The sequence below is a fragment of the Chelmon rostratus genome, chromosome 12 (assembly GCF_017976325.1).
Source record: "Chelmon rostratus isolate fCheRos1 chromosome 12, fCheRos1.pri, whole genome shotgun sequence".
NCBI classification, from domain to species: domain Eukaryota; kingdom Metazoa; phylum Chordata; class Actinopteri; order Chaetodontiformes; family Chaetodontidae; genus Chelmon; species Chelmon rostratus.
In genome coordinates this window covers 12,075,350-12,091,916 of record NC_055669.1, presented here as the reverse complement: position 1 = coordinate 12,091,916, position 16,567 = coordinate 12,075,350, and the positions used below count along the sequence as shown (strand labels likewise).

Below are 16,567 nucleotides of genomic sequence, written 5' to 3'. Positions count from 1 at the left end.
GCAAGTACGTTCCTATAGCCTGATGAAATTGATACAAAGAATTATCAAGACAGTCCACTTAAAACACAAAGTGGAAACTAGTACCACTACCTTGGTATTGTTAGCTATGTATTTTCTTGTTTGATTGTCTGTTGTCTGTGTTGTGCATTGAAACAAGTTATTTTTTTCTTCTGGTCTATGGCTTTAATTTAGAGATGCAATAATTCACTTCTTTTCTTTTCTGGATATTTCGAGAATAAAATATCTCTAAAGTTAAGGACATGTTGAGTCAAAGGGGTAGTTGAGGCTTAAAATTGCATTATTACATATTTATAATTACCAGATGATATGGTATCTGGATCAAATAAAACCAAATACAACACGGACAGCATTTTGTTCCTCAGAGCTGGATGCACAGAGAGCCTGTCAGAGAGTCAGAGCCGCTCTGATTAAAGCTTCCATCCTGTTGCTTGTAAAATGCATTTGTGACACCACTCTTGTGTGTTAATGGGCAAACTGGGAATACTGGTGTCCTCGAGACATATGTAGCAGGATTGTAGTTGTAGAAGTATTGATCTTTAGAGGCCTAGAGAGACAATCAGAGAAGGACGGATGTGCTTAAGTAGATAATTATTAACCTTTAAATCACATGCATTGTCTGCTACCCCCCGCCCCCACCAGATGTACAACGCTAATAACAATTCATCTGCTACATGCATTTTGTTCCCCTCCTCCTTCTAGACAACTAACCACTCCTCACAAGCAATCAAAGCGAGCAAAGTAGTGCTGAAGTATTGTGATTGCAGCTTTTTTATCCATTTAAATGTAAGATGGCTCTGTACTCCTAGCCGTTCTGTCTGATTATTTGCATGATCAAGTTAATCTGCATTATTTGAGTTGAGCCTGAAGCCCACCCTGTGCTTGAAATCCCTCAAATTAGCACCTGTTTGTCTGTGAGTGGGTGTGATTGAGTTGTGTGCGCGCACTGGTGCATGCAGATAAAAGTGTGTCTGCACCAACAACTGTACGTATCCACCCAGATGACACATATAGGTGATGTCTTTGTGCCGTTGCCATGGTTTCAGGCTCGCTACAGGAAGGAGCTTGCTCAGCAGAGGAACGCTCCGTCGCTCCCCCTGGTGGAGAACCTGCTGAAGGACAACACAGACGGCTGTGCCCTGACCACCCTGCTGCACTTCTACTGCTCACAGGCCATCAGACTGGAAGGTGGGACCAGTCCCTCAATCTGTAGCCACACCCACCTGACATCACTAGCTACACCCTCTTTTATTGCAATTATTCCGGCAAGTAAACAGAGAGACTAAAGTAAGTTCACTTATACAATTAGAAACAGGAAAGAAATGGCATACAATGAGCAGACCACAATGATTTTCAATCACAGCTGGACAGCACAAAGACGATCTTTTCTAAATACAAAAAAACATACAGGGCTTCAAACAAAGAGCATTTTCATCATCAATTTGCCTTTGTTTTCTGGAGGCTTTTTTTCTTAGAAATCTATAAAGAAGTAAGTAAATTCAAAGAAAACAAGTAATGATAGTGTAGTAGCCTTTTGCAGGAAATGTTTTATAGTTTTCAGTGGCCTAAACTCTAATCTAAATCTCAAAGAACAACACAATCAAGAGATTGAGGACCCTGTCTTGACTTTTGTTGTTACATTTAATGATATATATGCAGGATATTGTTCAGGTTACTGAGCCAAGGAAGACAGCGAGTTTTCAGAGAGGGCTCAGGACAGACATGGAGAAGAATTTCAGTCAAAAAGAAACAAAGACTTGTTTCCTCTCGACTCGCCTGCGCTCTCATTTCTAAAAATGCCCTGGGTTGGGTTGTGATTGGTCACAAGGGGTATGTGACGGAGAACCGTTAGAGGAGTAGCTGGCTGCTATTTCAAAGATAAACAACTCTTGTGCCGGCGCTCTGAGACTCTCGGGATTGAATGTAGTTTGCAGGGAGCTGAGACACATGTGGACCAGATGTGGACGCGAGTTAAACTTCATTTAGGTCTGCGTGCTGGGAGCTTGATTTACTCTAAAAACAATGGAGAAGTACAGTAAAGCACAGAATGACGTCACCCGTGGCTGATGTGCTTCCTCTCGTCAGACATTATACACATGCATGGGCCGGCCCTTACAGTAACGTCATGGGAGAAAAATCCTGATGATTCATCCAGAGGGAGTTGAGGACAGTTTGAAAACTTGTATCATGAATCGTTGCGAGGATTTTGATTGATTAAAATCAGCTTCTGCTACCGGGAAAAATACTACTGGGAAAAGTCGGGTAATTTTCCTCTCATCTGTTCCTCTTTTAAACATAAACAATGCCTTATCTTTTCCTCGCCTTCCTGCTCGGCCTTTGCTATCACCCCCCTCCTTTGTGTGTGTTTGCGTGCCTGACCCCTCCCCTGGCTGAGCAGATATCTGCCTCAAGGAGACCATGTCTTTGGCCGACAGTCTGTACAACCTCCAGCTGGTGCAGGAGTTCTGCAGGAACAACCTCAACCACTGCTGCCACTTCAGCCTGGAGGACATGCTCTACGCGCATGCATCCATAAAGGTAAAGAGCCGGGAATTTGAATGCTGGAACGCATAAAAAAATGCATGTGGAGGATGTGAAAAGTGCTGTTTTTTATAATGTGGACTAACTTGAGGAAAAAGAGAACAGAAAAGTGCTTTGGGGAGGAAGGGGAGTCAGGGCTAGAAATTACAAATGGGCAAAATGAGTCATGCAAGGAAAAAGTTTGATAATGTCTTGCTTCTGACAGGGTTTGTTAGTGTGTATGTGTGTGTGTGTGTGTTCGTGTTCGTGTGTTTAAACAGGGACATAAAGATCATTTTGTCACAATGAGTATTGCTTTGCTGCCAGATTGAATGAATATGATAAATGTGTGTGTGTGTGTGAGCGAGTGAGTGTGTGTGCTGGTGCTTTTTCAGTACCCCCCCCATCCCTTCTCAGACAGAGCACAGATTCTGCTCCGAGGAGATTCACAATCCTGACCCGTCTCTGCCTGCCTCCCTTGTTCTCTCCCCCTGCACATCCCCTCTGTTTTTATCAAACAACAAAATCTGTGAACTTTGGAGATAACACAACTGCTGATTCACTCTGCCCTCAGGCTTAGATCTCCCCATTTCACACACATTTGTTTCTGATTAATGAAAGGCTTAGTGTGCAGCACTAGGAGCATCTCTGTGCCATCCATTAGAAGCAGCAGAGCCAGTGTGGGTAAATAGTATGCGCAGAGCGTGGGTAGAAACATTCGGATTCAAGTCACGGTCTGAGCTGACCGGGACTTTCCATTCTTCAAGACAACACAGCAGACGGCTTTCACACTTATGCACTCTTTGCTCTGTATTTCTCAGTCAATACATTGTTCATAGTGAGTGCTACTGTTGTACAAGCAGGCAAATGGGGGAGGAGACGGGGGGAAATGGTCAGTTACACAGGCTGGCTCACTGCCCACTGAATCTTAACTAGTGTGTGTGTGGATTCATTTGATATATAAACAGAAAGAGATGTTGTTTATGGCATTGAGCAGTTCACTTTGCTTTATCAACACATTTAGCACCAGTTTATAATATATATATAGCTTTTTTGTGTGTTTTTGTCTTTCTATCTCATCTTGAAAGTCACCTAAGTGTGTGTGTGTTGACCAAAAGATTTCCTAAGGATGAAATCTTTGTATAGACCTCCAGAGACTTTCTGTTTATAACATGAGTGCATTTATCATTGATGTGGGTTACTTGCTCGCTGCTCTGTGCACCCATCTGTGCATATGTGACACATTTAAACTAAACTCCAGATGGTGTTTTTGGCACTTTTCATGAGGCGCACGGGTCTGACATTAAACCACTTACACAATGAAACATGTACTAATATTCAACTATACACACACACACGCACACACACACACACAAACACCTAAACCTGTTACCTAGCAACAGTTGGCAGGCCGTGACCTCACTGATCTGTCAAAATGATGTGACTCATCTAACGTCTTAACAAAGACATGGGGAGAGGGAGCTATGACAACAAAGATACAAATGTTGTGCTCATAACATTAATGAATGAATACATATATGACTGCAACGTTAACCACAAAGGTGTGTGTGTGTCCATGGGTGTGTGTCTGTGTGTGAATGTGTGTGTGTTCTTGCAGAGTAACTACCTGGTGTTTATGGCTGAGCTTTTCTGGTGGTTTGAAGTGGTTAAACCTTCCTTTGTACAGCCCAGAGTCTTCGATCCAAACGGTACAGTACAGCCTCACAGTAACGTCAGCGTGCTGTTGTTAACTGATGACAATTTTACCGTCTCATGCATGTAAATTAACTAACTAAGTAATTAACTCAAGGGCGTGTTGAAAATTGAGTATTTTTCTTGTGTGTCCCTCTGCAGCCTGTGAGCCTGTGTCATCCTGTAGAAAAATGGCTCCTGTGTCCAGTCCAGTCAAACAGAGCTATGCAGTCAGACCTGACAGCCCAGAGAGCATCCCTGCAGAGGGTAAAATATCTGTCATCAACTGAGAACGTGCACAAGTGCACGTGTACATGTACTATGTACTACTGAGTGGTGGTCCAAATACATATCCATACAGTTTGTGTTTGCAAAGACAAATGCATAGTAAGGATAAAAATCATAATGGTCCATTATAAGGTGCATAATTTAGTGATCATGTGTGCAGAGAGTCACAGTGCTAGTGTGGATTGCTTCTTTGGTCTTGTTATTCTTTTCAACACAGCATTCAGAGAACACGTTTGTCCTCTATTTTCTACAATTTGCCCATACTGTACATACTTTTGTAGTGCTTTAAAAAAAGAAAAACAGTATCACTACTATAAGGAGTGACCCGGGGCATGAATACAGAGCAGTGGAGGAATGTGTGGATGTGTTTTGTTTTGAAACCAGAGGCCCTCTAGTGGCTGATTTACAGCCACGCAGCAGCTCTCCTATTGCATTTGAACCATATACTTAAACATTTAGCTATTATACAGTATATATGCATAAGAGACCCAATACAGTAGATATGCAAATTAGAGTCAAATTTAGCTCAGATCAGATGGCTCAGATCTCCAGACTAGCTTGAAAAAAATGAGCTGGGTTCTCTCACTTGAGTTAAACAGCTTTTTGTATGTAAGCTGCTGTCACACTCGTTGACTTGTGAAATCCAGTAAGAAACTCAAACACACTACTCTGTGTCTGCAACAGGTGTGATGAAGAGATCTACCTCCATGTCCTACGTGGATGGCTGTGTTGGGACATGGCCCAAAGAAAAGCGGTTGGTACCTAACCTCTGCAGCTGCCCAACAGGAGCAGGTTACATTCACTGACCTGCAAACGTGAAGCGGACTGTTTGGACATTAAACTAACTGTACATCTACTCCCTCCCTCAGCTCCTCCTCTCGAGGAATTTCCTTTGAGATTCCTCTGGACGGAGACCCCACTGTGCCGCCCTGTGAAGCGCCGCCCCTCCGCGGGATGACCCGCTCCGCCAGCAGTGACGGTCTTGGGTTCAAAGTTCACTTTGCGTCTCGAGGGGGCATGAAGCGCCACCTCTCCCTCATGCCCGTCTCTGTAAATGGCCAGAGCAGACACATACCAGAGGAGGACGAGGACTTCACCTCCCACAAACCCCTGGGGAGGAACAACACATTCTCAGTCAAGAACCAAAGCAGGTACAGCAGAGGGATGTGTGAGGTTATGATTTTTAAATAAAAGCATCCTCTAAATTATCAAAAGGGGGTCCCTTACTGTGAGTGGTACTTCCAAAATAGAGTGGCCCAATGTCAGCTGATCAATATAAGTGTCAATACAACACAATATAAACCATTAAAAACAAACCAAATTGTGAGAGAGTTTTGTTTGTTTAGTGAAATAAGGGTTGTTTTAGTCACCCCTTTGGAAAAATAAGAAGGTGGATAGTGTATTAGTAATCCAGTGTGTAAGATTTAGGTCGATCTATTGGCAAAATATGGCATAGATGGAATATAATATTCATTATTATGTTTTCATTGGAGTATGATCACCTGGAAATAAGGTTTGTGTTACCTTAGAATGAGCTCTTTATATGCACAGAGGGAACATGTCCTCTTCCACAGAGTCCGCCATGTTGCACCACCATGTTCCTACAGTAGCCTAGAACAGACAAATCAAACACTGGCTCTAGAGAGAGACATGTTTTTCAGGAGTTTTGCAGGGAGGGATGAGACGACAGGCATTCTTTTGGTTGCAATCTGCAACCTCACTGCTAGATGACACTAAATCCTGCACACTGGTCCTTTAATTATCCTGTACTGTATTTATAGTTGCAGCCATGCTAGCGCCTGCAGCACCAGCTGTTCGTTCACTGTCTGTTGCTTTTTTTTAACAGTTCAACATGCATTTATACTTAATAGTATGGATAACAAAAAATAATTAGCTTAGCTTTGAAACCCCAAGACACCTCATTTTCTGCACAGTGCTTATCTTAGCCTTGATCAGGTGAACTCATCTGCTGTTTAGTAAATCATTCTAAACAAAGCTAACATTACAGTTGAAAATATGTTTGTTCAAACTGCATGAAGAGACACGAAGAGAGGGATCCAGCAGTTTATCTGAGTCTGGCTAAGTAGGAGAAATAGTAAAGCCCCCTCCCCCAAAGCTCGCTGTTGCTTCAAACAACCATCAGTTAATTTGCCCAAACCTGTCCCTAGGTACTCCAATGGAGTCCTTCCAGACAGCAACCACAGCCCCAGCGATCACCATGGCAACCACAGTGGCCACATCAGCCCATCAACTCCTCCAAGCATTGAGGAGGCCCTGAAGATTATCCACGACACTGAAAGGCCCCACTCTAGCCTGGGCGTGGGGGATGGAGACAATGGCTTCTTTCTCCACGGTGCGGAGTCCTCAGACCCTCCAGGGGCACAAGGTCAAGGAGACGACCCGGGCTCAGCTAAGGCTCGGCTGAATGACCACGACCCTAACTCCGTGTCCACTGATGAAGTTGACACGGGCATCCATGTGAGGACAGAGGACATCCAGAGCTTGGATGAGGACTCCTCCTCTCTGAGAGACTATTCCGATATAGACCCAGACTGCGAGGCCACGACCCGGTCGTGCCCCCTGACTGACCGGCCTGAGAGGGAGAGAAGCAGGGAAGGGGGACGGAAAGGGTTGGCTGATGCTAACCCTGAGGGTGAGAGCGGGGATGGAGGTGACAGGAGCAGCCCCTGTCCCAGCTCGGCACCCACACTCCCCAGATCCCACACAGCCAGCCCCGCCTCGTCCTCCGGAGGCTCTGGAGGCGCCATGGTCCGCATGACAAGCTTTGCAGAGCAGAAGTTCAGGAAGCTGGAGGGACGGAGTAGTGGAGGAACCACGCCAGAGAGTTCGGATCTCAATGTGCCGTACACACACCCGCCAAAAAATATTTCCTCTCAGGTTTGTGTCATATTGTGTGTCGCTCACTTTTTCCCTCTTATTTCATCTACCTTGGGGGTTCGAATGGAATTAATGTGAATGATCTTTGCACTTATTTCTAGATCTCTACACCCCCTTTGCCAATCACATCTCCATCTCCAGTATCGCCTTCCCCCAGAGACCCCTCCCACCTGATAGCTTCAGAGATGATTCAGCTGAGGATGAAGCTGGAAGAGAAACGGAGAGCCATCGAAGCCCAGAAGAAGAAGGTAAACAGATATAGACAAAGAAACGCTGCAGATAGTATAGCTTTAAATATAAATATTGAAACCATCCTCCTCTTCTCACATTTTCTAGGTGGAAGCAGCTTTCACCCGCCACCGTCAGAAGATGGGCAGGACGGCCTTTTTGAATGTCGTGAGGAGAAAAGGAGTCACTGCTCCTCCCAGCCCCACCTCCGGCAGTGTGGAAACACCTTCTCCAGAGCCGCTCACATCCACGAAGGAAAGCAGCCATGGCAGCATGGAGCGGGCGGAGAGATGCAAGCCAGACGGAGCAGCTCCTAAATCGCCCTGTGAGGACAGTGGAGGTGGGTAACCGCTGAAGTTCACTTTCACAAACTCCAAAGTAGGACACATGGAGTAGCAGCGCAGACAGCGATGATGCTGTTTCTTTGGGGGCTATTTTCTGTTGTGAAAGATTCTGGTCAAACTGGTGATTGAATGACTGACCCGCGTATTCGATGTGGTGATGCAGGTGCGACTCCAGGAGAAATCGACCTTGCAGATTACACTCGCTCCATTGAGAGGCTGAACACGTCGTTGGGATTCCTGCAGACAGAGATGCAGCGTTTGGCCCAGCAGCAGGAGAAGATCATGGCCATGAGAGAGCAGCAGCAACAAGCCTGGGTTATTCCTCCTCCTGCTCCATCTCCACACAGGTATCACTTTATGATAGATGTTAATAATTTTACTGGAAAAAAAAGAATCTGCAAAGACTTACAGGACCTTGAGTGTTTTTTTCCCCACAGGCAGCTCCGTGAGTTGCGCAGCAGCAGTGTAACCGGCCGGGGATCTGGCCGAGGCTCCGTCGGGTCTTTGTCTCCCATCCTTTCTTCTTCGGGCTCTCCCCACGCTCCCAATCGTTCCCCTGCTGGCATTAAGCGGCGGCCAGCCTCCTTCCATGCCAGGACGCCTCGGACTCCACGACCAAACGATCTGAAAGTCACACCTTTTAGTCGAATGCTCAACACCCCGACCTCAGTGGACAGCCTACCCAGACTGAGGCGGTTCACCCCCAGCCAAACCCAGCTCAGCTCGTTTGCTTACCTGGGTCACGATGACAGGCCAGGGGGAAGCAAGGACCAAGAGGCCAAGGAAGACAAAGAAAACACTCAGGACAAAGATGAGACAGCGGCAAAGATGAGTGCTGGCACTCCTCAGCCTTCTGCTAAAGAAGCAGCCAAAGAGAATGAAGATGAGAGAGAGGATCAGTCGAAGGGCGAAGTCAAACAAACAAGGTCATCAGAGGTGTTGTGTCAACCAGTGTCTGAGACCCAAGGGCCCACAGGCGGCCGGGTCAAGGGAGACGCCAAGGACAGAAAGGACCTGGTGGAGGTGCCTCTGTCAGGGGTGAAACCCCCAGGAGAACCGCCCGGCGGTCAGGAGGTGATGGGAGAAGTGGAGGGCGAGGCAGGAGGAGACACTTACGGAGATGACCAAAAGATGTGCTGTGGATTCTTCTTCAAGGTGAGCTGGAGCTGCAGAATACAGGATAATATGTATAGTCACACAGAAACATGATCTCAAATTATCAATGTTACAGGTAATATTTCTGTAAATATTACCTGTAACACACCTTTAGGCTCAAGAGGACACAGGTTTAGCCATAAACTAAACAGGTTGCTTTCTGTTGCCGTATTTTATTACCTCCACACTGCTTGTAATGACTTTTATTGTGGAGTCTGAGGCAGAGGCCTTTCTGCCAGAAAGCATATTTCCCAAAATGTTGAACTGCTGCTTTAAACGTTGCCAGAATGTCAGAGTTCACACACACACGACACAAAGCTGAAGATACATGAACAAATTAAAGGTACTTTCAGGTTGTGTGTAAGCCAGAGCACACGGACAGCTTAATCTGCGTAACCTGGCCCACTTTTAATGTCTGCTTTCACAGCAGGACAACCGACCACCGACAAGCTCGCACATCACTTCACTGTCATCGTATCACTCCACCAGTCTTAACCATCTCTAACATTACAGGCAAAGTGCAACATACAGTTCCATATCTAAATTAAGTAAGAGAATACAATACATAGACCAATTCTCTCAATCACCCTGAGAAAAATAAGGTCATCTACACAACAAATCACAGAAATACATCTCATCTTACAATATACCCCTACAGTTATTGCAGTACAATGCAGCAATAAATAATGTTATTGGTTGAACTTGTGGTTGACAGGGCAAAATGTCTGCTGTGAAAAAGAGCTCCACATTTCCCCCCGGTCGCACCCTCCCTTAGTTTTGGGAATCACTGCAGTAAAAGTAATAACAGTTGATATACATATTAATTAACTTCTCATTAATAATACAGTCACCTTATGGTGCTGTATGCAGAAAGCAGCAACAGGAAGGATCTCATGCTGTGTGAGCCTGGCACAACATGTGCAGCGTTGAGCCTGCTGAGCCATGAGCTGATCAAAAACAATGCACGAATGAATGTAGGCCAGAAAAAACCCAGTCAGAACAGACGCATGGTCAACCATCACACTAATGCCACTTGAAATACCGAATACTACCATCATTATTAAGAATCCGAATCTTCCCTTTCATAGCAGGGATTTGTGAGGGTTGAGATGACAAAACAACAACAAGCATTTTTGTCATAATAACTTAATTTACGATACAAATAATTAATCAACATAGTAAATGATTAAATGAAAAATATGCCTGCTTGCTCATCATGAAAGAAATAAGGATGCATTCTGCATATTTCTGCACATATTTCTGATGTATATTTTGCACACCAGGATGATGTGAAAGGGGAAGAGGACATGGCGGCAAAGAAAGCAGCTCTGCTGGAGAAGAGGCTGAGGAGGGAGAAGGAGGCTCAGGAGAGGAAGCATCAGCAGGAGCTGGACCAGGAGCAGAGGAAGGAAGCAGCACGGTCTGTCTGACTTTCTCTCTGTTTGCCAGCTTCTGCAATGTCCCCGGGTTTTTAGCATCAGTACATACGTGCCTTTTGAACTCGAGCGGGCAGTCACGCAAATCAATCTTCATCTCGTCTCCTCCTCCAGGTTGAAAGCCGAAGAGGAGCAGCAGAAGAAGGATGACGAGAAGGCGAGGAGGGACTACATCAGGAATGAATATCTGAGGAAGAAGCAGCTCAAGCTGATGGTGGACATGGATGAGGTCATCAAGCCCCGGTCTGGAAGTCTCAAGAAGAAACCGCGGCCCAAGTCCATCCACAGGGACGTCATGGAGTCCTCCACTCCCCCCGTGAGAGCAACAGGTGAGCGACACAGGTCACACACACAAAACACACACTATGGCCGTACGACAGCCGCCGGTCCACGCTCGACCCGTCCTGAGCGCTCCCTGTGGTTGTGTTGCAGGGGTGCGTCCTCGAGGCTTCTCGGTATCAAGTGTCTCTTTGGCGTCACTCAATCTGGCTGACAACGACAGAGACCAGCCAAATAACAGGAAGAACAACAGGTAAGACCCCCACTCTGCCTGTAGCCTGGAATTCAAGAAAAACAAATATTCTACCTGCACGTCTTGTCGGTAAAACCCTGTTAGCCCAGACTGTTGAATTAGCTGGAAATATAACAATAAAGTATGAATCGTCTTTTTACGAGCCCACAGATAAACGATCACGTTCAACGATGCACTTTTGCACTACAGTTTCTAGATGATGTGCACACACAGGTGAAGCTTGCGGCTACCACGCTCTCCAGTTTCAAAGGAGGCTCAATGATAGGATGTGTGCTGGTTTGCTAACCTTGAACTCTTCTGGTGGGTTGGTCGTGGCTGATCATTATAATCATCTTGTTCTCTGGTTGAGTCTGTAAAAAAAAAAATAAAGCAACCTCAGTTCTGTCATCTTCTGCCTTCTTACCAGAGTTCAGTATTACGAGCTCACTTCACTTTTCACATGCATCTCATTTTTGTGCACCTCTTCAAGCTCCTTGCAGTGGTATAGTTAATATTCAAACATCACATGAGCATGTATGTATGAAGAGGTGGACCGATCCACTTTTTTCAGTACTACTAGATATCTTTGTAGAACTGATTAATTAGTTGTTAATTAATTAATTTGTGTAGAATTTGAGTGTAATTTGGTATCCGGATCAGTATGTGGATCGGTGACGTCAGTCCGACACTGATGAGTGAATTACATCAGTTTGGGCCCCCGAGACCAATGCTGGATTGGATCGTTCCAACTCTAATGTTTATTATGTTTATTTCAGAATCCATTTTTCAGATACTCCATGTGGTTCATGTAGTTGACCATTCGTTCATTTATTACCCCCACTGTGATGTGCACTCCCACAGTTAAACCTTTATAACTTCATACCTCACACCCCATATTTCATTAGTGCCACCCAGACATCAAATACTCTGCTGTGAGTTGAACTTCATGGGGTGTTCTGATGATGAGGTTATTTTTTTGCTTCCACCCTGCCCTTTGATGGTCTTGTATCCCTCTCTCCTTTCTCTTTGTTTTGCCTGCATCACCTCAGAGGCAATAAAGTAGCCTCTGCCCACGTCCCGTTCTTTCTAAGCTCTCCCAAAGAAAGAAAGGGAAGGTTAGTAATGCTCCGAAAAAAGTGGTGCTTCAGCAGATGTGGCTCCATGTACAAACAGCTCCATTTAGCCTGCATATCATTAGACATCCTTCCGACACAGACTAGACGGTGAAATCATTTAACGTATTCCGTCACCTCGGTTTTTGCTTCTGCATTAAGGCACATGGGCGCTGCTTGGCTGAGACGTTTCCGCCTCAGTTCTCCTCTTCTTTGTCCCTTCTCTGTCTTTTGCAGTATGGCTCTCAGGCTTGTTTGCTCTCTTCTTTATGCTGGCTGCTCTGCGCTTCACCTCTGTGTTTGCACTCGAGCTCATCTCTCGCAGTAGCCATAAAGGCGGCACTGAGACTTTGCTTTGCTTGGCTGAACAACCTTTCTGTCCCTCGCTGCACAGCGTCGTCGAAGTATGTACAGTGTGATGTAATGCGGGACAACAGGCAGGGTTTGAAGAATTGTGTCATAGCGTCTGACCTTGTTTTGCTACATCTCTCTGTGTATGTGTGCATGTCTGTTTGTGCACTTATGCTTTTATACCTCCTACATGCTTACGTGCATCGACCTGTACGTGTTTGTTGGGTTTTTGTCACGTCTGTGTGTCATTTGTCGGTTTGTGTGTGATCGCCTCCAGGCCGGACTCTGCAGAAGGCTTTTCCTCTTGTCCTTCGACTGGTAGTCGAAACGGAGAGAAGGACTGGGAAAATGATTCTACCACCTCATCCACGCCCTCCAACGCTGAGTACACAGGTACCTCGACATTTACGCAGCCACTCAGCATAGCATGCCATTTGGTTTTTTTTTGCGATCTCATGCCTGTGCTTTCCTCCCACAGGACCTAAACTATACAAGGAGCCGAGTGCCAAGTCCAACAAGCACATCATCCAGAATGCCCTGGCTCACTGCTGCCTGGCTGGCAAGGTCAACGAAGGGCAGAAAAACAAGATACTTGATGTATGTTTTGCAACTACATGCCTGTGTCTTTCTGCATTAAATAACATTCTGCTCTAAACAATGACTTTTCTCTGTGATTCTCTGCAGGAAATGGAGAAATCCGAAGCCAATAACTTCCTGGTTTTGTTCCGTGACGCCGGGTGCCAGTTCAGGTCTGTGTACACCTACTGTCCCGAGACTGAAGAGATCACCAAACTGGCCGGCATCGGGCCGAGGAGCATCACGACCAAGATGATCGAGGGCCTGTACAAGTACAACTCTGACAGGAAGCAGTTCAGCCAGATCCCAGCCAAAACCATGTCCGCCAGCGTGGACGCCATCACCATCGCCAGTCACCTGTGGCAAACCAAAAAGCAGGGGACGCCCAAAAAACTGCACCCTAAGTAGCGTCAGACTGGGCAAGAATCAGACACACCTCTCTGGAGCGAACACAGACCAATTTGTGGATTTTACTGTATCGTTAAAAGGACACACTGTCCCACTGTAAGACATCACAACTGGAATGTAGAACACAAACGGGCCTCACAGACGTTGTTGTTGCAGTTCAGAGTTGACTGTCGCGCTGCTTCAACGGGGCACGAGTGTGTCCTCGTCAGCATGTGTATCAATGTTCTCGTTTGCCAAAAAAAGAGAAGAAAATAATAGGCGGACCAATGCCTTACCTAGTTGAACCACTGAAGCAGTGAATGTCACCGCCTCTGAGAGAGGCAGTTTGGTTTCTATAAGTTGATCATGTGTGGCCTTATGCTTGTTTTGTGTCACATGGATGCGCTGTGAGTATTGGTGTCATTTCGTCAGCGCCTGTTGAAAAAGTCTGTTGGTGATGCAGGAGAGTTTGTGTGTACTCACAGGTCCGGGATCAGATTACACCCGCCCCTGAAGCCCAGGTTGTTGAGAGGGCGGCCTGCCTGATCTGTGATCAGGTGGAGGCAGCATTTTTGACGAGAGTTTTGCTGCTACACAGGCATGTGTTGTTGTTTTTTTTTTTTTTTTTTACATGTGACTGAAACACTTATAAACATTTCAAATTTGTGTATGTGTGTGTATAGTGAAGTGCCAAGAAGAGTGAGGAAAATACCTCAGTTGGTGATTGCAATTACTTTCCAAAAGTGTGAAATGATGAGACTATCAAGCGTATGGAGCACCATCAAACAATTCTGGAAAGCACCTGCAATAGACTCTTAATTTATTTCATTTGATAATGCTTTGAAGATATTTTAAAAGGCGTCTTAGATTTTATCCAGAGAAACATAATATACTATACGTATATAAGTTAAAATTAATTTGTATATGACGGCAGATCCATTCAAAATGAACAAGTCCGCTTGTAGTAGCTGTTGAGTAGCGTTTATAATTTATCATGTACGTGTATCGGTATGTTGTCGTTTGGGGCCTTTTATTGTGCTACAAATGCAAAGTGTGTGATCACTCAACAGTGTCACTGATAAGACGATCATCAGTAGTAGAATAGATGGAAATCCCACACTATGTCAGTCTATATCAGTCTGTGCAATTTCAGAGTCACTTAAGTAATCACCATTGATCCTGTTGCAGTTGGAACTAACAAATACTTAAAGTGCCACTTTTATTGTGGATATCTTCTTAACTATTAGATCTCGATGCCCTTGAAGTAGTCCACAATTGTAAATAAATGAATTCACCTATGATAGCACTTCAAGACCCTGCCCACTGTCGCTGAGTCGTTTCCACTTCAGGACTGTCATACTCCTTTCTTTACTTTCACGTTACTGTTCCTTTTTTTTTTAAATCATGTGTTCCTTCAGTACGTGTTGACACTGTACAGATATATTTTGGCATATAGAAGTATTTTTTGTAATGACATTTACCTGTTGGGTCTGTGCGCTAAGGAAGCAGCACAGTTGTTGAAGGAAGTGTGTTGAAAGCGAAGTTAGGCAAGGTTTATAAAGCCTTCATGAGGCTTTATATTGTATGAAATCCATTAAGTATACTGAGAAAATCATAGTATTTTTCCCAACTCAGAATTCATTTTCTTTTCAATTTACTAAATATGCTCAACTGTTCATGGATTTTTGTTGTTTTTCTATTCCTTTGAGCTTTATTAAAATGCCAGCTATCAACAGTATTCACGGTGTCTCATTTTGATTCAAGTGTCATGACGATAATAGCCTCATTTAAACTGATATTAATGCTGCTTGACATGCTGTCTGACATAATATCACTCCACCACTCGTCCTTGTCTTTGCAAAGACCTAAATAAATAACATAAGTAAGTATCATCGTCATTACCGTGCCGTGTGGGCTGTGCAAACCTTCAGAAGACAGAAAGTCCAGCAACTCTGCAACACCAGACATGCTTTTGTCTTCATTGTCACCATCATAGCCACTATCTGCATTATCCAGGCTAATGAGGCTTTACTGTGGCAGACGCTGAATACCACTCCCCACCACATCCTTATATTGTTCTTAGAGCTAGATGGATAAATCAGCTGCACCCACACATCAGCCAATATAGTCTTATTGCAGATATATCAGTGTTGGTATTCACAGCTGCTGACAGACATGCCATAGATATGTTTGTGGTTTTTCATAAAGTGTTTTAAATACATCATTTGAAATGAAGAAACAGTTTATTCCTTTGTTATTGTTACTTTTCAATTATAAAATGTCCACTCACATATCAGGGTGACAATTCCCTAATAAATATAATTAAGGGATTTAAGGGAATGTTTGTTTACACTGGAAATAGACATGGAAAATGGATTTCAGCTCATATATTGTCAGCAATTTTTAGTACATATATCAAGTACATATCAGTATCTCCCTCAAAAAATGTGTTTGTTCAGGCATTAAATGTTTTGCTGCTTGTTATATTATACTATATTATATTATATTATATGATGTTTTTTTCCAAATTGACCACTTATGAAAGCTGCCAAAATTACTATAAAGGACAAATATGATATTGTTAGAAACATCACATTAAATTCCCATATATGATTTTTTAGACAGGCCTATAAATAATTCACAGGAAATAATGCATTTCATTGTGCAATCAAACCAGTGTTTGTGCTCACAAACATTAACAGGGGCAGGGGATAAAAACTGAACACCTGCCTGGTCTTTGGCTGTCATAGAGGTTTGCACTGAGGGGCTGCAGAGGGTCATTGCTAATGAAGAGAGGCACCAGGATCTAACATCTTACACAAGTTTCTTCCAATTTTATATCATTAAGGCCAGATGATAGCTACTTCAGCAAATGAGTGAAAAAATTAAGACTGTTTTGCACATTAGGGGGAAAAAAGGCCCCCATTCAGCCTCTGTGAACGCCACTGTTTCATGACACTCTTTATATATAACGTTTTAATACCTCCCGATATCTTCCCTTGCAATATTTATCTTTTCATAGTCGTATCCCTCCTGCCTCATACTGTATTC

At 44.3% G+C, this 16,567-nt stretch overlaps 1 protein-coding gene across 2 annotated transcripts in view; it reads left to right on the top strand.

The window, feature by feature from the left end:
- Positions 1 to 15,254, top strand: part of camsap2b (calmodulin regulated spectrin-associated protein family, member 2b) — a 34,778-nt gene extending 19,524 nt beyond the window's left edge. For both annotated transcript variants that reach the window (XM_041948677.1, XM_041948676.1), the window contains 17 exons: positions 1,065 to 1,206; positions 2,417 to 2,556; positions 4,157 to 4,247; positions 4,393 to 4,497; positions 5,203 to 5,272; positions 5,388 to 5,669; positions 6,687 to 7,416; positions 7,518 to 7,664; positions 7,753 to 7,984; positions 8,152 to 8,335; positions 8,426 to 9,143; positions 10,427 to 10,563; positions 10,694 to 10,908; positions 11,012 to 11,111; positions 12,831 to 12,946; positions 13,032 to 13,150; positions 13,238 to 15,254. In XM_041948677.1, the coding sequence (XP_041804611.1) occupies positions 1,065 to 1,206; positions 2,417 to 2,556; positions 4,157 to 4,247; positions 4,393 to 4,497; positions 5,203 to 5,272; positions 5,388 to 5,669; positions 6,687 to 7,416; positions 7,518 to 7,664; positions 7,753 to 7,984; positions 8,152 to 8,335; positions 8,426 to 9,143; positions 10,427 to 10,563; positions 10,694 to 10,908; positions 11,012 to 11,111; positions 12,831 to 12,946; positions 13,032 to 13,150; positions 13,238 to 13,537 (3,828 nt within the window). In that variant the 3' untranslated portion in view covers positions 13,538 to 15,254. The remainder of the gene's footprint in view (positions 1 to 1,064; positions 1,207 to 2,416; positions 2,557 to 4,156; positions 4,248 to 4,392; positions 4,498 to 5,202; positions 5,273 to 5,387; positions 5,670 to 6,686; positions 7,417 to 7,517; positions 7,665 to 7,752; positions 7,985 to 8,151; positions 8,336 to 8,425; positions 9,144 to 10,426; positions 10,564 to 10,693; positions 10,909 to 11,011; positions 11,112 to 12,830; positions 12,947 to 13,031; positions 13,151 to 13,237) is intronic.
- The last annotated feature ends 1,313 nt before the right edge of the window (positions 15,255 to 16,567 follow it).